A 24,812-nucleotide genomic window follows, 5' to 3' on the forward strand; every position below is an offset into this window, starting at 1 on the left:
TAGTAGCATATTCCCGTGTGTCAAGATGTTCACTCACTTCTGGGTGTGCCTACCCACTCCTTTCCTTTAAAAGGGCCAATAATGCTCCAAACCTCCTGTCTCCTTTAGAGAGAGAGACATGAAACTGTCACAGGTGCTAGACAATAAACGTTATGTTCTAAACTTTGAGTGGCTTCATTTTAGATAGGTGTCTGCTTTTAGTGTTCCTCCTAGCCTAATGAGAACTGTCCCAGTCTTCTGCTTATCTCTCAAGTCAGCTGTTGGAGGCTGATGAAACCAGTCTCTATGCAAGAGAGCACACCTAAGTTGCTCTAGCAAAATTTTAAGTTGTTAGATATCAACTCTTGTCCTTTGTACTGGTCACTAAGAAATTGAGCACATCTACTTGAATATTTTATAGGATCCAAGATAAATAAATGGATGGAAAAATCCATGAATGAGGTAGGAATTTAAGATCATAATGCCAGTTGACAACACTGAGGCACTTCCTAAGAGCATGGGCAGGGGCAATTACCAATCAATCTATCCTTCAGTTCATTTCCCTGTTTAATAAGTGTCAGAAAGCAGCATGGAGTACAGAGGTTTACTAATTCTGTGGATGGCAAGATCACTCGGCTCTTTTACACTTAGGGGTAAGAGTCTGTAGTGGAATCCACTTTTACAATGAAGATCTGTACACCACCTCAGAGTTTCTAAGGCCTGGGGCAATGACTCAGCGTCAAATCTTGTTCTGAGGACGAGTCTTTGAAGAGAGAGTTCCTACCAGTGTAAGCAGAGATGGAATTCAGCTGAGTGTGTCACGCCAGGGCTGCTTTGACTTTGGGTTGGCGCTGCTGCTACTCGGGGTGCTGGGAGGCTGGTTCTTTCCAGGCTGTAGCAGAGGGTTGTGGGTAAAGGTCTGTCGTAAGGGACCTAGGGCAAAAGAAAACAAATCTCAATGAACAAAGGAAAGGAAGAAACAAATCACCGAATTTAGCCTGAAAGGGTTATTTACCCCTGGCTGCTAGCTCTAAGTGATTCTGCATGCGTCGTTCGCGCTCTTGTAGCTGATGAGCCAGTTCAGCGTTCTTCCACCCTGTGTAAAGAGGAAGGCAGTTGGGCCTCTACCCATTTTTTGACTACTTTCCCCCAATCCTGTTATACTGAGGGCACACCCTTACCTTTTTTGAAGCTTTTTAAGAAGCCTTCCTGTGGAAGTAATTTGTCAGAGTCATGCACCACACGCTGGGGGATTTTAAGTATAGTCCGTACGGCTGGAATCCGGAGGCAAGACACCTGGCCCAGGGAAAACACATTGGAGGAGAGCCAATACATGAACACAGCCTGGATGAAAAGAAAGAGACAATACTCAGAAACTGTCATCTGTTACTAGCTCGATGGGAGATGGCAAGGCTAGGTGGAAGGGCTTGGAGCCAGTTCCTAAGCCATTACCTACCGTGGGGAAATGGATAGTTATGGGCAAGACTGCTAGGGGCATCACTCTGATTATATTTCTCATCCACTGAAGATCAGAACTTTGTACACCAGTCTCAGCGCCTAACTGCCAAAAAAATAAAAAAGGAGCAAATGCACATCAATTTTAAAGAATCTGGCACAGATTTCAACCCATCAATTCTACTTCTCCAAGGGGCAAAGAATGACCATTCTGCATAACTACTTTACCCCTACTCCCCACTTTGCAGACCTGGCACTTGGCCAGCCTGGGCTTACCTCAAGGACACCCCACATTGTAGCAGTTACTACCAGTGGTAATATGTAGGTGGGGTCAGACAGTGTGAGATCCTGGAACCATAGGAGGCCGCCTGTCTGCAGGCTGGGCACAGGAAGGTTGGCCATTTCTCTCAAGGCAATGAAGAAGGAGATGAAGATTGGGGCCTAGTACAAAGGATAAACAGCGTCAGGACCCTTTAGCAAAGGAGACATTCTCATTACTCCATTACTGAAAACTGTATCACCACCACTGCTTTTTCGGGGTCTAAGGCATGGGAAACACAGAGGAGGCTATCTGACTGGTATGGGATAAAATCAGAAGGAAAATGTTTTTGCTTACCTGAGTCAGAGGTAGAATAAGAGGTCTAAAGAGTTTAATATCATGCTTTTTCTGGTAAAATGTCATTTCCGAGGAGGCCTTGTAAACTGTGAATAAGGGGAAATTAATGGTTGGGCTAACAGTTGCATCAGTGGAGGTCACCATCCTTACTATCTGGCCCATGAAATTTCTACCTGACCCTTGCTAGTCACTGCAAACATTAGGCCCAAGGATCAGGTACATCTTTACAACTTGCCCACCTCTAGTAACTCCCGGTTTTGGTCATTCCCTTCCCTCAGCAGAATGTCAGCAAAGTGCAAATGTGGTCCGCTCCTAACGTGCATTCTGCAGTTGACTCACACTCAGCATGGTCTCCTGCCAACTTGGCCTCTCTGATTCGAGTGGAAAACTTCTGGATCTCTGGCAAGTGGTTGTGGATCTTGGCTGCTTCTCGTTGGCCCTTCACGATGAGAGGAAACACCAGGCATCGGGCAAGGACTGTACCTGGAAAACATACACTAGGACTGAAGTGAAATTAAAGCAGTTCTGCAGCTAGAAGGCTGAAGGTCTTTAGGTCCTCACTGAAAGACTCTTTCTTATTCCAGTCTTTTCAACACTGCGACTCTTGCTGGAGGAGCCCAAAACAAAGGGCAGGGGTGACTTAGTTCCTTCAAGGCTTAGTCTTCTGCTTTGATATCACAATGTCTAGCATTAACTTCTGTAAGCAAATGGCCAGGAATACTGTTTATTTCCTTGAAAAAAAGGAAGGTGACAGAAGATACTTCTCTAGATCAGTGGTTTCCAAACTCTTCTATTATCAATGGAACCCCCCCACCCCCAACTCTTAGGTGTAGCCCCAATATAAGTAACAGATAAAATTGAGCTACTCTGGATGAGGGGGTAGTCTGGCTACAGAACCGTTCAAGCTCTGGCTTTTGCTTTCCTCAGAGGCACCATTATAGAACTCTGGGGCTCCCAGGAATAAAGTTTGAAAACCACTAGCGTAGAAATCCCTAAGGTAGGAAGTAATTTGGTGGCCTACTGCTTTAGCTCCTATTTCTTTTCTTGTATTTCCTATTTCTTGATAATTCCAACAAATACTTTATCTGTAGACAAGCAAGAGGGTCTGGGCTGAAAAAAGAGGGTAGTGGTAGTTGGGGGGATATGGGCTTAGGCTTTATCAACATTATGATGGCTGATGTGGAGTGGAAAGAGAAGGGAAGCTAAGGATGAAACCGAGAATACTAGCCCTGAAGGAGGAGACCGAGAACCGGGCAAGGGCAATGGAAATGGAAAGACGTGGTCAGAAAGACTGGAAGAAAATCAGGAAAGATGATCACAAAAGCCATGGGATAGATTTCAAGGTCTAAAGTGTCTAATACAGGACCTTGGTCCCAAGAGGTCAAAATGGAGGAGGAAAGATCGTGAGCTTACATTCTCTCAAGGATATACCAAAATCTGTAACTATATATAACTGTCTCTGAGAAAGAACTTCAGAGTAGTAGAACAGATCTTATACAACTAAGGATATAAAGAAAAAGCCATTCTGAGCTGGATAGGAGGCAGAGACATGGTCTAGTCCGGAACCATGAGTGGGAGGGACTTCATAACCATAAAGGCTCTCCCTGTGAAACGAGGGGTCCAAGCCCCATATTAGGTTCCCAGGACTGGGGGACCTGCACTGGAAAGACAAGCCCCGTACAACATCTGGTTTTGATAACCAGCAAGGCTTATGTCTGGGAGAGCTGGAGTGCAATAGGAAACAGACTCTGCTTTTATTTTTTATTTAACAAAAATTTTTTTCCTTAATGTTTATTTATTTTTGAGACAGAGACGAGTGTGAGCAGGGGAGGGGCAGAGAGAGAGGGAGACACAGAATCCAAAGCAGACTCCAGGCTCTGAGCTGTCAGCACAGAGCCTGATGCGGGGCTCGAACCCACGGACTGTGAGATCATGACCTGAGCTGAAGTTGGTCGCTTAACTGACTCAGCCACCCAGGCGCCCCCAGACTCTGCTTTTAAAGGGTACAGCACAATCTCACTTGCTGAAGGTTCAGTGCAGAGGCAGCAGTTAGAAAAATGGGCTACACATGGAAGAGATCCACAGACTAATTTTAGGGCATGTGCTGGCAGGGCAGGGATCTGTTGGAACATTCTCTGGGGATGGAAGAGCTGGTGGGCACCATTTCTGACATTCTCCATCTACTGTGCTAGCACCAGCTTGCTCAGCCCAACTCATGCACTGGCCAGGAGCCCCTCTTAAGTGGCTCCCTGCCCTCCCCCTCCCACCCAGCAGGTGGCCTCAGTCTGCACCAGAGCCACCCCCACCAAGAGGCCCCTGCCCTGCCTACTAGAGCACCTGCAACAGCTGGGCTTGGTAGCCAGCTATGTTGGGGCCAAACCCTCACACCAGCCCACCCAACAGTAGTAGTAGCTGGGCCTCTCAGACAGGATGGGGGGCAGCTCTACTTACCAGCACACCTGAAGAAGCTGTGGCTGAGCCTTGTAGACAGCTGTGTCAGGGGACAGCTCTGCAAACCATTGAGTCTACACCAACAGAGACCCAGCCACAGGAGGAGGGTACACACCGCTCACACAAGGAACCTCTAGGGCACCTGGCTCAGGTGACCGGGGAGTTTGCACTACTGGACCTCATAGGACACCTTCTGCAAAAACTCATTCCTTCACAACCAGGAGACAGAAGTGATCTAACTAATATAAACACAGAGAGTTTAGGCAAAACGAAAAGCCAGAAAAGTATGTTCTAAACAAAAGAACAAGACAAAACCTCAGAAAAAGAACTAAACAAAGAAGAGATAAGCAATCTACCAGATACAAAGGTCTAAGTCATAAACATACTCACTGAACTCCAAAGAAGAATTGATGAACAGAATTTCAACAGAAACTATAAAATAGGGGCCAATGAGAGCTGAATACAATAACTAAAATAAAAAGTACATTAGAGAGAATCAATAGCAGATTAGGTGATGCAGAAGAATGAATCGGGTATCTAGAAGATAGTGGAGATCACCCAATGGGAACAGCAAAAAGAAAAAAGAAAAATACTGAGGATGATTGAAGGAACCTCAGGGATATCAACTGTACTACCATTGGCATCATAGGGATCTCAGAAGAAAGAGAGAAAGGGACAGAAAACGTATTTGAAGAGATAATGGGTGAAAAATTCCCTAACCTGTTAAAGGAAACAGACATCCAACTCCAGAAAGCAGAGATAATCCCAAAAAAAGATGAACCCAAAAAGATGCACACTAAGACTAATTAATAAAAATTCCAACAGTTAAAGAATCTTAAAAGCAACAAGAGGAAAACAACTACATATAAAAGAGCCCCCATAAGACTATTAGTTGATTTTTCAGCAAAAACTTTACAAGCCAGAAGGAGCACAATATATTCATAGTGCCAAAAGGAAAAACTTACAACCGAGAATAGCCTACCCAGCAAATTTATCATTCAGATTGAGGGAGAGATAAGGAGTTTCCCAGAGAAGCAAAAGCTAAAGAATTCATCAACACCAACCAGCCTTATAAGAAATATTAAACAGAATTCTCAAAACAGAAAAGGCTATAATTAGAAATAAGAAAATTATGAAAAAAAATCTCACTGGCAAAGGTAAACATATAATAAAGGGAGCAGATAACTGACTACATACTTTAGTATGAAGGTTAAAAGACAAAAGTAATAAAATCACCTAGACCTACAATAATTAGTCAAGAGATACACAAAATATTAAATTCTAAGATATGTCAAAAACAATGTAGGAATTTTCAAGTCATTTTTTGTACCACCTACCCATTCAAAGTATCATATAATTATTTCATAGGCTTTCTGAATAAAAGCTTTTAAAGCTTCAAAACAAAACAAAACAAAACAGACAACAAAATAAACTCCAAAAAACCCAAACACAAAAACCAAAACCTACAAAATGTGAGAAGGGGGACTAAAAATGTAGTGCTTTTAGAATGCACTTGAACTTAAAGCAATCATCAACTTAAAATAGACTGTTATATACATACAATGTTACATATGAACCTCATGGTAACCACACAGCAAATACCTATAATATACACACAAAAATAAAGAGAAAGGTATACAAACATGACACTAAGGAAAGTCACCAAATTACAAGGGAAGAGAAAGACAGGAACAGAGAAGAACTATAAAAACAAGCAGAAATCAAAAAAATGGTAAGAAGTAAGGGCACCTGGCAGGCTCAGCTGGTAGAGCACGTGACTCCTGATTTTTAGGGGGCTGTGAATTTGAGCCCCACATTGGGTGTAGAGATTACTTAAAAAAATGATAAAAAGTGTATCTTTCAGTAATTACCTTGAGGGTAAATGAACTACATGTTCCAATCAAGACACAGGTGGCTGAATGGATTAAAAAAAAAAAAGACTCGTCTATATGCTGCCTGTAAGAGACTCACATGTGATTCCTAAGAAGACAGACTGAAAGTGATGGAAAAAGATATTCCATGGAAATGAAAAGAAAATTGGGGTAGCAATACTTGTATCAGACAAAACCAAGTGACAAAAAAGGGCATTACATAATGATAAAAGGATCAATCCAAAGAGAATATAACACTTGTAAATATTTATGCACCCAACACAGGGGCAGCTAAATATGTAACGGAAATGTTAACAGACAAAAAGGAAGAAATTGACACTTATACAATAAAGGTAGGGGACTTTAACATCCCTTTTACATCAATGGATAGACTGTCCAGACAGAAAATCCATAAGGAAACAGTTGCTTTTTTAAAAAAAAATTTTTTTTTAACATTTATTTATTTTTGAGACAGAGAGAGACAGAGCATGAATGGGGGAGGGTCAGAGAGAGGGACACACAGAATCTGAAACAGGCTCCAGGCTCTGAGCTGTCAGCACAGAGCCCGACGTGGGGCTCGAACTCACGGACCATGAGATCATGACCTGAGCTGAAGTCGGCCGCTTAACCCACTGAGCCACCCACAGGCCCCGGAAACAGTTGCTTTAAACAACACATAAGACCAGAGACTTAATAGATATATACAAAGCATTCCATTCCCAAACAGCAGAATACAGGGGTACCTGGCTGGCTCAATCAGAAAAGCATGTGAGTCCTTGGGAATGCAAGCTGGTGCAGCCACTCTGGAAAACAGTATGGAGGTTCCACAAAAAATTAAAAATAGAACTACCCTACGACCCAGCAATTGCACTACTAGGTATTTATCCAAGGGATACAGGTGTGTTGTTTCGAAGGGGCACATGCATCCCAATGTTTATAGCAGCACTATCAACAATAGCCAAGGTATGGAAAGGGTGCAAATGTCCATTGATGGAGGACTGGATAAAGAAGATGTGGTTGTGTGTGTGTGTGCGCGTGCGTGCGCGCACACACACACACATATACACACACAATGGAGTATTACTTGGCAATCAAAAAGAGTGAAATCTTGCCATTTGCAACTACGTGGATGGAACGAGAGGGTATTATGCTAAGCGAAATTAGTCAGAGAAAGACAAATATATGACTTCACTCATGAGGACTTTAAGATACAAAACAGATGAACATAAGGGAAAGGAAACAAAAATAATATAAAAATGGGGGGGGGACAAAAACATGAGACTCTTAAACATGGAGAACAGACAGGGTTACTGGAGGGGTTATGGGAGGGCGGATGGGCTAAATGGGTAAGGGGCATTATGGAATCTACGCCTGAAATCACTGTTGCACTATATGCTAACTAACTTGGGTGTAAATTAAAAAAATAAATAAAAATTAAGAAAAAAAAAAAAAGAAAGAATGGTAAAAAAAAAAGAGCATTAACTCTTGATCTTGAGTTTGAACCTCATGTTGGGTGTAGAGATTACTAAAAATAAATAATAAACCTTAAAAAAATATTAAAACAACAAAACAGCCCCCAGACAGCAGAACACACATTCTTTTCAACTGCACATGGGACATCCTCCAGGATATATGTTAGGCCACAAACCAAGTCTTAATGAACTGAAAACTAAAATCATATCAAGCATCTTTTCTAACAACAATTGTATGACACTAAAAATCAATTACAAGAGGAAAAATGGAAAAGCCAAACATGTGGAGGCTAAACTACATGCTACTAAACAACCAGTGGGTCAAGGAGGACCTTGAGATAAATGAAGATGGAAACACAATAGTCCAAAATCTATAAGATGCAGCAAAAGCAGTTGAAAAAGGGCAGCTTAGATGGTAAAGACTTACCTTAAGAAACAAGAAAAATCTAAAACAATCTAACCTTACAGCTAAATGAACTAGAAAAAGAACAAAGCTCATGGGCGCCTGCGTAGCTCAATTGGTTAAGTGTCTGACTTCAGCTCAGGCCATGGTCTTGCGGTTTGTGAGTTCAAGCCCCGTGTGGGGCTCTGTGCTGACAGCTCAGAGCCTGGAGCCTGTTTTGGATTCTGTGTTTCCCATCTCTCTCTGTCCCTCTCCTGCTCATGCTCTGTGTCTTTACCTCTCAAAAATAAATAAACATTAAAAAAAAAAAAAAAGAACAAAGCCCAGAATTAGTAGAGGGAAGGAAATAATAAAGATTACAGCAGAAACAAATGAAACAGATTAAAAAAGCAATACAGAAGATCAACAAATCTAAGGGATGGTCTTTTTTTTTTTTTTTAATATTTTATTTTTATTTTTGAGAGACAAAGCATGAGCGGGGGAGGGCAGAGAGAGAGGGGGACACAGGATCCAAAGCAGGCTCCAGGCTCTGAGCTATCAGCACAGAGCCCGATGCAGGGCTAGAACTCACAAACCGCGCATCATGACCTGAGCTGACGTCAGATGCTCAACCGATTGAGCCACCCAGGTGCCCCAAGAGGTGGTCTTTTAAAAAGAGAAACAAAATTGGGGCGCCTGGGTGGCTCAGTTGGTTAAACGCCCAACTTTGGCTCAGGTCATGATCTCGTGATTTGTGAGTTCGAGCCCCACTCCAGTCTCTGTGCTGACAGCTGAGCCTGGAGCCTGATTCAGATTTTGTGTCTCCCTCTCTGCCCCTCCCTCACTTGCACTCACTCTCACTCTCTCTTAAAAATAAATACACATTAAAAAAAGAAAAAAAAAGATAAAACAAAATTGATAAACTTTAGCCAGACTCATCAAGGAAAAAAAAAAAGAGGGCCCAAATGAAACAGAACAACCCATACCACAGAAACACAAAGGATTATAAGACGCTACTATAAAAAATATATGCCAACAAATGGGACAACCCAGAAGAAACATACAATCTTCTGAGACTAAATCAAGAAGAAATAGAAACTCTGGACAGACTGATTACTAGTCATGAAATTGAATTGTGAATCAAATTACCAACAAACAAAAGTCCCCAGATCAGACAGCTTCACAGGTGAATTCTACCAAACATTAAAGAAGAGTTTATACCGATCTTTCTCAAACTATTCCAAAAAACTGAAGCGGAAGAAAAGCTTTCAAACTCATTCTATAAGGCCAGTATTACCCTGACACCAAAGATATCACAAAAAAAAGAAAACTGCAGGTCAATATCCCCGATGAACATACATGTAAAAATCCTCAACAAAATATTAGCAAACCAAATGCAACAATACATTAAAAGGATCACACACTATGATCAAGTGAGATTTATTCCAGGAATGCAAGGATGGTTAAATATATGCAAACCCATCGATGTTGACACACATTAACAAAAAGAATAAAAATCATCTCAAAAGATACAGAATAGGCATTTGATGATAATTTCAAAATCCATTTATGATTAAAAACTCTTGGGGCACCTGGGTTGCTCAGTTGGTTAAGCATCCGACTTTGTTTGGCTCAGGTCATGATCTCATGGCTCATGAGTTTGAGCCTTACGTCAGGCTCTGTGCTAACAGCTCAGAGCCTGGTGCCTGCTTCAGATTCTATCTCCCTCTCTCTCTTTCTACCCCTCTTCCACTCATGCTGTCTCAAAAACAAACATTAAAAAAAATTTTTTTAAATGTTTTAAAAAAGTCTCAAAAAAGTAGGTATAGAGGGAATATACCTCAACATGATAAAGGTCATCTATGACAAATCCTCAGCTAACATACTGAATAGTGAAAAGCTGAAAGCTTTTCCTCTAAGATCAGAAACAAGACAAGGATGCCCATTCTCATTGCTTTTAACAATATGAGGTACACCTTGGAGATGTTGCAGTTTTGGTTCTAGACTACCAGTAAAGTGGTTATCACAATAAAGAGAGTCAAATGCATTTACTCGTTTCTCAGTGCATATAAAAGTTATGTTTATACTATGCTGTAGTTTATTAAGTGCAATAGTATTATGTCTAAAAAAATAATATACATACCTTAAAATTACTTTATTGGGGCACCTGAGTGGCTTAGTTGGTTAAGCATCCAACTTCAGTTCAGGTCATGAGCTCATGGTTTGTGAGTTTGAGCCCCATGTCGGGCTCACTGCTGTCAGTGCAGAGCCCACTTTGGATCCTCTTTCCCCCACTTCTCTCTGCCCCTCTCCCACTTGCACTCTCTTGCTCTTAAAAATACATAAACATTAAAAAAAAAAAAAAAAGGTACTTTATTGCTAAAAAATGCTATCATCTGAGCTTTCAGCAAGTTATCTTTTGGCTCCTGGAGGGTCTTGCCTTGATACTGATGGATGGCTGCTGACCAGGTGGTTGCTGAAAGCTGGAGGTGGCTGTGGCAATTTCTTAAAAAAGATGGCAGTGAGGTCTGCTGCACCAATTGACTCTTCCTTTTATGAATTTCTCTGTAGAATGCAATGCTGTTTGATAGCATTTTATCCACATTAGAACTTTCAAAATTGGAGTCAATCCCTGCTACTGCTTTATCACCTAAGTCTGTATAATATTCCAAATCCTTTATCATTTAACAGTCTTCATAGTATCTGCACCAGGAATAAATCCACCTCAAAAAACCACTTTCTTTGCTCTTCATAAGAAGCAACTCCTTATCTATTCAAGTTTTATCATGCGACTGCAGCAATTCAGTCACATCTTGAGGCTCCCTTTTAGTTTTCTCGCTATTTCTATCTTATCTGCAGTTACTCCCTCCATTGAAGTCTTGACCCCCTCAAAGTCATCCATGAGGACTGGAATTGGAACTTATATCATACTCTTATTAATGTTGGTATTTTGACCTTTTCTCATGAATCGTGAATGTTTTTTATGGCACCTAGGATGGTGAATCCTTTCTAAAAGGTTATCAATTTACTTTGCCCAGATCTATCAGAGGAACCACAATCTATGGCAGCTCTAGATTTACAAAATGTATTTCTTAAAAATTATGACTTAAAATTATTCCTTAATCCATGGGCTGCAGAATGGACGTTGCATTAGCAGGCATGATAACATCAGTCTTGTATACCTCCATCAGAGCTCTTAGGTGACCAAGTCCATTGTCAATGAGCAATATTTTGAAACGAATCTTTTTTTCCTAAGGACTAGGTCTCAATGGTAGGCTTAAAATATTCAGTCCATGTTGTAAACTGATGTGCTGTCACCCAGGCTTTGTTGTTCTATTTATAGAGCACAGGCAGGGTAGATTTAGCATAATTCTTCAGGGCCTTGCAATTTTCAAAATGGGAAATGAGCACTGGCTTCAACTTAAAAAGATTAAAACAATTTTTTAAATGTTTATTTTTGAAAAAGAGAGAGGGGCGCCTGGGTGGCTCAGTCGGTTAAGCATCCGACTTGGGCTCAGGTCATGATCTCATGGTCTGTGAGTTCCAGCCATGTGTCAGGCTCTGTGCCGACAGCTCAGAGCTTGGAGCCTGCTTCGGATTCTGTGTCTCTGTCTCTGCTCCTCCCCAGCTTGGACTCTCTCTCAAAAATAGATAAAAGATTAAAAAATATACATAATGAAAAAAAAAAAAAAAGAGAAAAGAGTGTGAGTTGGGGAGGGGCAGAGAGAGAGGGAGGACACAGAATCTGAAGCAGGCTCCAGCCTCCAAGCTGTCGGCACAGAGCTGACGCAGGGCTCAAACAATGAGATCATCACCTGAGCCCAAGTCGGAAGCCTAACCGACTGAGCCACCCAGCCACCAAAGGGCATCTTGCCTCCCGGTTGGGAAATTGAACCAGGTCTCCTACATGACAGGTGGGGATACTCACCACTATACTAACAAGGACAACTCAACTTAAAGCCATCAGTTGTATTAGCTCCTAACAAGAGTCTGCCTGTCCTTTGAAGATAGACATTGACTTCCCTCTAGCTGTGAAAGTCCTAGATGACATCTTTTTCCAATATAAAGCTTCTCATCCATGTTGAGAATCTGTTGGTTAGTGTGATGACTTTTGCCTTCCTCACTAAATTTAATCATTTCTAGCTTTTATGGTGAGACATGTGACTATTCCTTTCACTTGAACAATGAGAGGTCACGGTAGGGTTATTAACCCTAATTTCAGGCCTAATTTCAATATTGTTGTGTCCTGGGAAGGCCTGAAGAAAGGGAGAGAGATGGGGGAATGGCTGGTTGGTAGAATAGTCAGAACACACACATTTATTGATTACATTCTCTGTCATATATGGGTACAGTTTGTGACACTCCAAAACAATTACAATGGTAGGGCGCCTGCGTGGCTCAGTCGGTTAAGCGTCCGACTTCAGCTCAGGTCACGATCTCGCGATCCGTGAGTTTGAGCCCTGCGTCGGGCTCTGGGCTGATGGCTCAGAGCCTGGAGCCTGCTTCCGATTCTGTGTCTCCCTCTCTCTCTGCCCCTCCCCTGTTCATGCTCTGTCTCTGTCTGTCTCAAAAATAAATAAAAGTTAAAAAAAAAAACAATTAAAAAAAAAAACAATTACAATGGTAACATCACAAAACACTGTAACAAATATAATAAAAAAGTTTTAAGTATTGTGAGAATTACCAAAATGTGACACAGAGACAGGAAATGAGCAAATGCTGTTGTAAAAATGGCAGTGATAAGACTTGCAAGATGCAGGGTTGCCACAAACCTTCAATATGTAAAAAATGCATTATCCACAAAGTGCAATAAAGTAAGTTATACCTGTACTGGAAGTCCTACCACAGCAATAGATGAGAAAAAGAAATAAAAGCCATCCAAACTGGAAAAGAAGTAAAACCATTAGTATTTGCAGATGACACATTACTATATACAGAAAACCCTAAAGACTTTATCCAAAAATGATCGGAATAAATGAATTCAGTAAATCTGCAGGATACAAAATTAATACTGAGGAACAAATTTAACCAAGGAGGTGAAACACTTGTACTCTGAAAACTATAAGACACTGATTATAGAAACTGAAGGCAATACAAATAATGGAAAGATATACTGTGTTTATGGACTGAATTAATACTGTTAAAATGTCCATACTACCGGGCTTCCTGTCTAAGGTGGCAATGTACTGGGCTTCCTGTCTAAGGCGGTCACCTCCTACATGGACACACCGAATCTACACCTATTTACAAAGCAATTCCTCCTGAAGAACTGAGGGCTGACTGAACACCTTCTGCACAATGGAAGATAGATCACATAGAGAAAGGCAAGAGAGATGGACACACACTAATGAAGGGAACCTCCACGCCCCAGCACTGTGAACCGCAGTGGGGAGGGACTGCATTGAGGGATCACGAGCAGTTTCTTCTACCCTGGGCACACAAAAAAAGCAGCAGTATGAAAGAGCAACTGGCTGGCTCAGTCAGTAGAGCATGAGACTCTTGATCTCAGGGTGGTGAGTTTGAGCCCTACGCGGGGGGTAAATTACAATGGATTCATCAATCAGCAACTAAATTACAAAGCAACTGGCTTTAGAACCCTGCCAAACAGTGGAGAGCTGCTGGAACTCTCTCTAGCACTGAGGGGCTGGAGAATGTCAGAGTTTACATTGTCCTTCCACCTTGATAGCACTGATGGGAGGCAGGGTCTAGGTGCCATAGCTGGCCTGCTGCCGCACGAGCCCAAGGACACTAACCCATACCAACCCTGGATAAACTAGGTTACAGGAAAAATAAAAGCTGCGGTTTAAAAAGGTTCCAGTTGTAGAACTCCGCCAAATGACAGGGCAGCTGCTGGAACTCTCTTCAGGTCAGTGGGGCTTGCGAGTGCCACAATTTATGTTCCCCTTCCACCTTGATCGCATGGACAGGAGCCAGGTCCGAGTACCCTAGCCAGCCTACCTCTTCAGTGAGCCCCAGGATCTTAGCCCATAACAGTCCAAGCCATCCCACCAAAGCAGCCCTTGTGTGGCACATGCTAGTTAGTGCTTACTATACTTCCAGTTGTCTGGCCAAGGTGCCATAGGCACAAAGTAGCCTGAAACATCCCAGACCTGCAACACTTCAGCTCCAGAGGACTTCCTAGGGCATCCCTGGTGCAGAGTGCTCTGGGACCTCCCAGCACATGCTTGCTTTGCCTCCACCCATCCTGCCAGGGTGCTCCCTGTGTGGAACTCCCCAAGACACCCTCCCTCCCCCAGCCTAAATCCACTTTAGCTTCAGCTGTCCTGCTGGGACACCCTCTGTGTGAAGAACTTTAAGAATATTGAGATCATCTTTTCTGACCACAAGAGTATGAAACTAAACCCCAAAACCCCCACAAACACGTGGGGGCTAAAACATGCTACTGAACAACCAATGAAATCAAAGAGGATATGAAAAATACCTTGAGATTAGTGAAAATGAAAACATAATGGTTCAAAATCTTTGGAACAAATATCTTTAGAAGCAAAAGTAGTTCTAAGAGGGAAACTTACAGTGATACAAGAAAAAAGAAAAATTTCATATGATCTAACCTTACACCTAAGTGAACCAGAAAAAAAGAGACCAAAATTAGTAGAAGGAAGGAAATAATAAAGATCAGAGCAGAAATAAATGAAATGGAGACTGAATAAAAATGATAGAAAAGATCAGTGAGGGGCGCCTGGGTGGCTCAGTCGGTTAAGCGTCTGACTTCGGCTCAGGTCATGATCTCGTGGTTCATGAGTTCAAGCCCCACATCGGGCTCTGTGCTGACAGCTCAGAGCCTGAAGTCTGCTTCAGATTCTGTCTCCGTCTCTCTCTGCCCCTTCCCCACTCATGCTGTTTCTTTCTCAAATATAAATAAAACATTAAAAAAAAAAATTAAAAAAAAAAAGATCAGTGAAATCAAGAATTGGTTCCTTGAAAAGATAAACCAAATTAATAAACCTTTAGCCGGACTCATCACAAAGAGGATCTAAATAAATAAAATCAGAAATGAAAGAGAATAATACTATACACACACACACACAATGGAGTATTACTTGGCAATGAAAAAGAATGAAATCTTGCCATTTGCAACTACGTGGATGGAACTAGAGGGTATCATGCTAAGTGAAATTAGAGAAAGACAAATATATGACTCCATTCATATGAGGACTTTAAGAGACAAAACAGATGAATATAAGGGAAGGGAAGCAAAAATAATATATAAAAACAGGGAGGGGGACAAAACATAAAAGACTCTTTAATATGAAGAACAAACAGGGGGCTACTGAAGGGGTTGAGGTAGGGGAATGGGCTAAATGGGTAAGGGGCATTAAGGAATCTACTCCTGAAATCATTGTTGCACTATATACTAATTTGGATGTAAATTAAAAAAAATAAAAAAATAAAAAAAAAAAGAAAGAGAATAATACCACAGAAACACAAAGGATTGTAAGACATTACTATAAATAATTACATGCCAACATTATATGGGACAACCTGGAAGAAATAAATTCCTAGAAACATACAATCTTCCAATACTGAATCAGGAAGAAATAGAAAATGTGAACAGACTGATTACTAGTAATGAAATTGGCAATCAAGCTCCCAAAAAACAAAAGTCCAAGACCAGAGAGCTTCATAGGTGAATTTTACCAAACATTTAAAGAAGAGCTAATCTTATCCTTCTTAACCTATCCTTCTTAAACTATTCAAAAAACTGAAGACGAAGGGAAGCATTCCAAACTCATTCTATAAGGCCAGTATTACCCTGATACCAAAACCAAAGACACTACAAAAAAAGAAAACTACCTGGCCGATATCTGTGATGAACACAGATGCAAAAAAACGTCAACAAAATATTACCGAATCGCATTCAAGAATACATTAAAAAAAAAAGTTTATTTACTCATTTATGAAAGACAGCCAGTGAGTAGGGGAGGGGCAGGAGAGGGAGACAGAGCATCCCAAGCAGGCTCTGTGCTGTCAACGCAGGGCTCAAACTCACAAGATGTGAGATTATGACCTGAGCCGAAATCAAGAGTCAGATATTTCCCCAACTGAGCCACCCAGGCACCCCAAGAACTTTTGCTTTAAGATCAGGAACATGCCAAGTATGTCCCCTCTTGCCACTTGTATTCAACACAGCACTGGACGTTCTAGCCACAGCAATCAGATAAGAAAAAGAAATAAAAGGCATCTAAATCAGTAAGGAAGAAGTAAAACTGTCACTATTTTCAAATGACATACATAGAAAAACCTTAGAACTCCACTAAAAAAAGTGATTACAAGTAATATATGAAAATAAATAATAAATGAAAATAAAGCTGCAAGATACAAAATTAACATACAAAAATGTCTTGCATTTCTACAGACTAATTATGAAGTAGAAAGAGAAATTAAGAAACAACTCCATTTACAACTGCACCAAAAAGAATAAAATATCTAGGGATAAATTTAACTAAGCAAGTGAAAGACCTGTGTGAAAACTGTAGAAGACTGATGAAAGAAACTGAAGACAACACAAATAACTGAAAAGATACACCATGCTCATGGATTGGAAGAAAACTGCTAAAATGTCCATACACCCAAAGCAATCTACGGATTCAATGCAATCCCTATCAAATAAAATACCAATTACATTTTTCACAGAACTAGAAGAATTCTAAAATTTGTATGGAACCACATAAGACCTTAAATACCCCAAACAATCATAAGAACAAAAATGAAAGTATCACAATCCCAGATTTCAAGATCTATTACAAAGTTATAAAACAGTAGGCACTGGCACAAAAATAGACACATAAACTAATGGGAACACAATAGAATCGAGAAATAAACCTACATTTACATGGTCAATTAATCTTTGACAAAGGTGGCAAAAATATACAATGGAGAAGAGAGAGCCTCTTTAATAAACGGTGTTGTTAAAATTGGACAGCCACATGCAAAAGAATGAAACTGGAATCACTTTCCTACACCATATACAAAAATAAACGGAACTAGATTAAAGACTTCAATGTGAGACCAGAAGCCATAAAATTCCTAGAAGAAAATATAGGCAGTAAATTTTTGGATATCAGCTTTAGCAATAGTTTTCTGGGTATGTCTTCCCAGGCAAGAGAAATAAAAGCAAAATAAACTACTGAAGCTACACCAAAACAAAAAGTTTTTGCACAGTGAATGAAACCATCAACAAACCAAAAAGGTAAACTACTGAATGGGAGAAGATATTCGCAAATGATATAATCAATAAGGGGTTAATATCCAAAATAAAGAACTTCTACAACTCAATATCCAAAAAACAGCACAATTAAAAAATGGGTAGAGGCCCTGAATAGGCATTTCTACAAACACATGCAGATGGCCAACAGACAAATGAAAACGTGCTAGGGGTGTCTGAGTGGCTCAGCGGGTTAGGCATCTGACTCTTGATTTCGGCTCAGGTCATGAAATCAAGATTCATGAGTTTGAGCCCCTTGTCGGGCTCTACCCTGACAGCGCAGAGCCCGCTTGGGATTCTGTCTCCCTCTCTCTCTCTGCCCTTCCCCTGCTTGCTCTTTTTCTCTCTCCCTCTCAAAAATAAATATTAAAAAAACAACAACAAAAAAGAGACAGAGGGGTGCTTAGGTGTCTCAGTTGATTAAGTGGCTGACTTGGTTTCAGCTCAGGTCATGATCTCATGGGTTTATAAGTTTGAGCCCTGTATTGGGCTCTGTGCTGATAGTGCAGAGCCTGCTTGGGAGTCTCTCTCTGCCCCTCCCCCCTCTCAAAAATAAAATATACAAACATAAAAAAAAAGAAAACATGCTAAACATCACTAATCATCAGGGAAATGCAAATCAGAGCCAAAATGAGTTATCACCTCAACATCTGTCAGAATGGCTAGAATAAAAAAGAAGTGTTGATAAGGATGTGGAGAAAAGAGACTCATCGTGCACTGCTGGTGAGAATGTAAAATAGTACAGCCATTGTGGAAAACAGCATGGCAGTTCCTTAAAAAACTAATAATAGAAATACCATATGATCTAATCATCCCACTGCTGGGGATTTATCCAAAGAAAATGAAAACAGTACTTCAAAAATATATATACACCCCTAAGTTCATTGCAGCATTATTTACAACAGCCAAGATATGGAAGCAACTGTCCATTCATAGGTGAATGGCTAAAAAAGGTGTAGTGTATACACACACAGAATATTATGCAGCCATAAAAAAGAATGAGATCTTGCCATTTGTGACATGGATGGACCTACAGGGTATTATGCTATGTATAGTCAGAAGGAGAAAGACAAATACAGTATAATTTCACTTATATGTGGAATCTAGAAAACCAAACAGACCCATAGATATAGAGAACAATCTGGATGTCAAAAGGGAGGGGGTTGGCAGAGATGGGTAGAACAGGAGATGAAAAGGCACAAACTTGGGGCACCTGGGTGGCTCAGTCCGTTAAGTGTCCAACTCTTTTTTTTTTTTTTAAAGTTTATTTATTTTGAGAGACAGCACAAGTTGGGGACAAGCAAAAGAGAGGGGGACTGAGGATCCAAAGTGGGCTCCTCACTGATAGCAGAAAGCCTGATGCAGGGTTCAAACCCACGAACCAGCAGATCATGACCTGAAGTCAGACAATTAACCGACTGAGACACCCAGGTGCCCCTAAGCATCTTGCGTTTGCCTCAGGTCATGATCTCATGGCTTCTGAGTTTGAGCCCCACAATAGGCTCTGCACTGACAGCGAGGAGCTTGCTTGTGTTCCCCCCCACAACCCCCCACTTGCTCTCAAAATAAGTAAATTAATTAATTAAATGGTACAAATTTCCAGGGGTGCTAGGTTGGCTCAGCTGGTAGAGCATGCGACTCTTGATCTTGGGGTTGTTGAGTTTGAGCTCTGAGATCAAGAGCTGCATGCTATACCGACTGAGCCAGGTACTGCTTAAATAAATAAAAAACAAAGGTACAAACTTCCAGTTACAAATAAAGAAGACATAGGTATGCAATGTACAGCACAGGGAAAATAGTTAATAACACTGTTAACAACTTTATATGGTGACATCGTGGTTACTTCATAAGGTATAAATGTTGAATCACTATGTTGTACACCTGAAACTAACATAATATTGTGTACCAACTACACTCCAATAGAATAAACTGGGGGAGAAAGTCTAACACAGAAAGGCTGAATATGAAAAGAAATATGGGCTTAGCTGATGTCACAGATAGTTAAAATGAGGTGTTATTAATAAGTCAGATTGTTGAGTGTCAAAGAGTGGAAAGAAGTCCACTGCATGCAGGATAGTCTTTTAAAATAACAGCTATGAAAGGAGAAAGAACAAAGGATGAAGGGACTTTTTCCTCAAGAAATACATGGTATGTTTGAACATGTTTATATTTTCAGAATAGGGCAGTAAAAAGATACAAGAGACAGGATGATCTCTGGCATACGGTGTAGGAAAAAACAGAATTTATAGTCTTCGCCTACAGGAGGAACAATGTGGGCATCTTCCACTTTGGGGGGTTTTAAGTACCTGGCCTGACCTTCTATTCACCTAAACCAGGGCAGCTTCATCACTGTTAACAAGGTCTCCTTAATCTAACCCCATGCTCACATTCAAATATCTACATTTCTTGAATCTCAGATGATCTAGTGATTTTATAATACCTGTTAGGAAAGATAAGTAGAGTGTATCTAAGTATCAAGAATCTCTCTCACCTGAATCACCTCCTTTTCTGACCCCTAAACTTCTGCAACTACAGTTGACCTTTGAACAACAGGGGTTTGAACCGCATGGGCCCCCTCATACAGGGATTTTTTTTTTATAGCACTGTAAATGTATTTTCTCTACCTTACTTTATTGTAAGAATATAATATAGAATACATATAACACACAAAATATGTATTAGTTGTTTATGTTATCAGTAAGGCTTCTAACAGTTGGCTTTTAGCAGTTAAGTTTTGAGAAGTCAAAAGTTATACATGGATTTTCAACTGTTGAGTGGGGCTGGCACCCCTAACCCCCAGGTTATTCAAGAGTCAGCTGTAATCCCTCCCATCCACGTATAGAACTGCTATCTTTAAAGTTCTACTTCTAAGTTCCCATTTCCTCTACCCTTGATCAGGATGTATTCCCCTTACATGCAGCAATGGCCCCCCACCAAGGTAGGCCCAGGTTAACATGCATAAATTCCAGTAAGTTCTGAATTAGTCCCACTGGGGTGTATGACCCCAGCCCCAGTTCAGCGAAGCTCTGTTCTGCAGCAGTTTGGATTACATCTGCAGTCTCTCCAGAAGCCACCTCCGTTATGGCTGTGGGTGAGGGAGTTGCAGGAATGGCAGGAGGGGCCTGAACCTGTGCAAAAGGAAGCCATGTGTAATACTCAGTAGGGGGGACATACAGAAATCACAGGTCCCCTAAAATAATAACTAATATCAAATCAGGTTGTTCTATTGACTTTCTATTTCTCATTCTCCCAGGTTAGTCTACAGTGTACATGGAATTCAAAGCTTAAAAAGGACATTTTACTTTCTCCTCCAGGCAGGAAGATAAGTTACTTAGAGTAAGATTTCATGACTTCTCTTCCTATTATTAGGAAGTTATTTCTTCTATCAGTGTTTTCCAAACTTCAGTCATTTGAGCATCACTGGCCTGATTTTGCAGATACTGAAACTATCAAAATTTTTAATTAAAACAATTTAGTTTTTAAGACCAAAATATTTACTTGGTCTCACCATCAGAAATATTAATAGCCATGAAGTCCTTGATTTGCAAGTTATAACTTTTCTAATACACACGCACACCTGGAATCACATCTAAACCATCAGTGGCTTGCCACCATTATGGCAAACAATGCCTTGTATAGCACTTAAATCTCTCCTGCTGTACTGTCAGTCATTTCCCCACTGACTTGAAAATCTATCCCAGGCAGAGATACTACCATTTTGGGGAGCTGTGTGGAGTGTGGCCAAGAACTCTTTGCCACATTCCCTCTCCATGTAGTTAAAACAAAATAGAAACAAATCAACCAACAAACCCCACTCCTAATGTCGCAGGGACTAATCGCCTCTTACCTGGGCTTCTGAGAACAAGATCACAGAGGTACTGAGGCCCCGTGGGCCAGGGGCCGCGAGGAGGACATAGTGCGGGCGCTCGCAGCACCGGCCGGCTGGGAAAAGGTGCCCCGCGGTCAGCGGTTTCTGGGGCCAATGTGAGGGCCCTGCGACGCTGTGGAACTGAGAGGGTAAAAGGAGGATGGGGCCCTCTTATCGGAGCAGATGTCGTTCATCATGCTCATTTGCCACGAAGCAGGCAGCCCGCCACCACAGGTGAGGGCACTGCTACTCTCCGCGCGCAGATGGCTGGCCCGAAGGCATGCAACTTGTTGAGTCCTGGCTCTCAGTTACCACAGACCCACCCGGGAGCACAGAGGTCGAGGCTAAGGTTTCCGTGGCAGGGGTGACAACGGGACCCGTGAATAGTTAACTATACGCGGCCGCTGAGGCCGCACGGCCGGGGCCGTAACCCTCCCGCGTCCTCAGGCGAGCCGAGGTCAAGAGAGACAGGTCCTGGTGGGCAGGTCATGCTGTCCCTGGCACAAGCTGTCTCGGGCTCGGGCCACAGGGTCAGGGTAGCATTCGGGCGCTCTGCCCTGGGGCATCCTTACCTGACGCTGTGGCCGTAACAGGCGAAGAAGCTCCCGGCGTCCGCACATCAATCCCATCGCCATTTTGCCGGGAAGAAGCCTTGCGCTCGCGCCTGCGCACTCAGAACTTTAGCCTCGCGGGAAGAGGCCCTTTTGGAAATGGGCTTGAAGCCAGAGCTATTGCCACGATCAGGTGGTAAAGGGGACTGAAACCTGGCGGCCATATTTGAAGTGGGTACGAAGACGCTAAGGGTCCTATTAACAAGATCGTGCAGTGTTTTCAGGACTTTGAAAGATTTAAATTAAGAGCCCCGGGAGAGGCGGTCTGGTAGTGACTGCAAACCTTGGGACTTGGGCTGTTTTCCTCCGTCTCGTAAATCCGCGATTCCCCTCTGATTTGTAGAGTTAAAAAATAGCTTCGAGACAGTCTTGGCTGTGCTTGGCGTAGATTTTTCCTGCCCAGTGATGTTCGACTTTTATTGCTAGATAATATTGTAATTGCAGATTAAGTGAAATGTGAGGATAGCCTGGCGTCTGACAAAAATGGAGGGAAGGCAACTTATAGGAAGGAAATATTTTCCTCCCAGATAAAAAGGCAAAGCTTCAAGAGGGGACTCTACCTTTCACCTTTCCCTTCCTTAAGTGGGGTTGCGTGTGGATCATCTGATGACCATGAGGGGACAAATCTAAAGATGAGAAACTAACGTGTTGAAGATGATGGTATGGAAAGAGAGAAAAACCCTGAATACTTGGTGATGTCATTCAGGTATCAAGCTTGATACCACCTGTATCTAGACTGCTGTATAAGATAATTAAAGGTCTTTATTGTCCAGACTCTAAATCTCTGTTGCTTGGGTGTTTGCTTCTTAAAGCTGAAAGCATTCCTAAAGTTATATGAGGTGAAATTCTCTCCCTAAGGAAAAAAAGTTCTGCTCAGAAAGGTGGAAGTTGGTTAGAGTTGAATGCTTACAACTTCTTTCAAATTACAGAGTGCTTTTTGAATAACATAGTTTGGAAAGATACAGTAGCCAGATATTATTTCAGTCACTGTTATTTGGGGATGATTATGAATGCACCATACAGAAATGGTAAAAATAGGCAAAAAGAAAAAAATACAATCCAGATTTAGTAATAAGTAGGGGTTATGCCCTATCAATCACATATATTGGGTACTATTGTAAATAAGATTTTAAAGATTACTTTAAAAAATACAGTTAGAGGTGATGACAAATCTACAATTACAGGACACTTGGGGAAATAAAAACCCAAACTGATACTTTGGTGGCCCCAAATGAACCATCTGTCACAGTATTTGCATCCTTGTATAGTCTTGTACAACCACTATGAAAAATAGTATGGAAGTTCCTCAAAAAATTAAGAACTACCATAGAATCCAGCATTTCCATGTTTGGGAATATATCTGAAGGAAACAAAAACACTACATCAAAGACATATCTGCACCTTCGTGTTCATAGTAGCATTAGGTATAATAGCCAAGATATGGAAACAACCCAGATATCTGTGGAAGGATACATGGATAAAGAAATAGTGGTGTAGGGGCACCTGGGTGGCTCAGTCGGTTGAGTGTCCAACTTTGGCTCAGGTCATGATCTTGGGGTCCGTGGGTTTGGTCCCCATGTCAGGCTCTGTGTGGACAGCTGGGAGCCTGGAGCCTGTTTCAGATTCTGTGTCTCCCTCTCTTTCTCTGCTCCTCCCCTGCTCATGCTCTGTCTCTCTCTTAATAATAAATAAACAAAAAAATTTAAAAAAATTATGGTATAAATATACAATGGAAACTTATTCACCACGAAAAAGAAGGAAATCCTGCCATGTGTGACAACATGGGTGGATCTTGAGGGCATTATGCTAAGTGAAATAAGTCAGACAGAGAAAGACAAATACTGTATGATCTCATTTTTATGTGGAATTAAAAAAACACATCAAAACCCCCAAAAAACAAACTTATAGAAAAAGAGATCAGATTTGTGGTCACCAGAGGCAGGGGTGGGGAGGTAGGGGAATTGGATAAAGATGGTCAAAAGGTACAACTTCCAGTTACAAGATAAATAAGTACTGGGGTTGTAATATATAGCATGATGACTATAGTTAACACTGATGTATGGTGTATTTGGAAGTTGTTAAAAGAGTAGATCTTAGGAGTTCTCACAAGATAAAAACCATTTTCTTTCTTTCTTTTTTTTTGTATGAGATGATGGATGTTAACTAAACTTATTGTGGTAATTGTTTTGCAATGTAAACGTATATTAAATTACGACATTGTAAACTTACACAATATTATATATCAATTATATGTCAATAAAGCTGGGAAAAAAGAAGGTTCTAAGGAATATATAAAAAAAATTTCCTGGAACTGATAGGTAAATTAGGCAAGGTTGCTGCATACAAGGTCAATGTACAAAAATCAATTGCATTTTTATACATTAATAATGAACAACTAGAAATAAAAAATACCATTTATAAGACCATCAAAACTAAGAAACATTTATGAGTACATTTAACAAAATATGTGTGTGACTTATATAGTGACAGTGGAGAGATATACCATGTTGATGGATTGTAAGACTCAATATTGTTTAGATGTTGATTCTTCTTAAAGTGATTTACAGCAATCTCAGTCAAAATCCTAGAATTTTGTAGAAATTGACAAATAATGAATACATTTATATGAAAAATATAAAAGACCTGGAATAGACAAAATACTTTTTGAAAAAGAAGAACAAAGTTGGAGGACTTACAGTACAAGATTTCAAGCCTTACTATAAAGCAAGAGTAATCAAGACAGTGTGGTACTGACATAAAAATAGACATTTTGATTAAAAGAACAGAATAGTTTCCAGAAATAAGTTCACACATACATGATCAATTTATTTCAATAAAACTTCCAAGGGAATTCAAAAGGAAAAGGAAATTCTTTTCAACA

At 41.0% G+C, this 24,812-nt stretch overlaps 1 protein-coding gene across 2 annotated transcripts; it reads right to left on the minus strand.

Annotated features, from left to right (window-relative positions):
- Positions 1–5: 5 nt before the first annotated feature.
- Positions 6–21,991, minus strand: OXA1L (OXA1L mitochondrial inner membrane protein). 2 transcript variants are annotated; one of them, XM_049611629.1, is made up of 11 exons: positions 21,893–21,991; positions 21,300–21,461; positions 20,367–20,580; positions 2,390–2,533; positions 2,051–2,136; positions 1,711–1,875; positions 1,436–1,540; positions 1,161–1,323; positions 995–1,075; positions 764–912; positions 6–102 (listed from the first exon to the last, which is right to left on the minus strand). In XM_049611629.1, exons 1-10 carry the CDS (start codon positions 21,953–21,955, stop codon positions 785–787), a joined length of 1,311 nt encoding a protein of 436 aa, XP_049467586.1. In that variant the 5' UTR covers positions 21,956–21,991; the 3' UTR covers positions 6–102; positions 764–784. The 2 variants fall into 2 exon arrangements, with proteins under 2 accessions (XP_049467586.1, XP_049467587.1); XM_049611630.1 differs by lacking the exon at positions 6–102 and having other exon boundaries at positions 529–912.
- Positions 21,992–24,812: the final 2,821 nt, after the last annotated feature.

Source organism: Panthera uncia (genome assembly GCF_023721935.1).
Source record: "Panthera uncia isolate 11264 chromosome B3 unlocalized genomic scaffold, Puncia_PCG_1.0 HiC_scaffold_1, whole genome shotgun sequence".
In the NCBI taxonomy this organism is placed as follows: domain Eukaryota; kingdom Metazoa; phylum Chordata; class Mammalia; order Carnivora; family Felidae; genus Panthera; species Panthera uncia.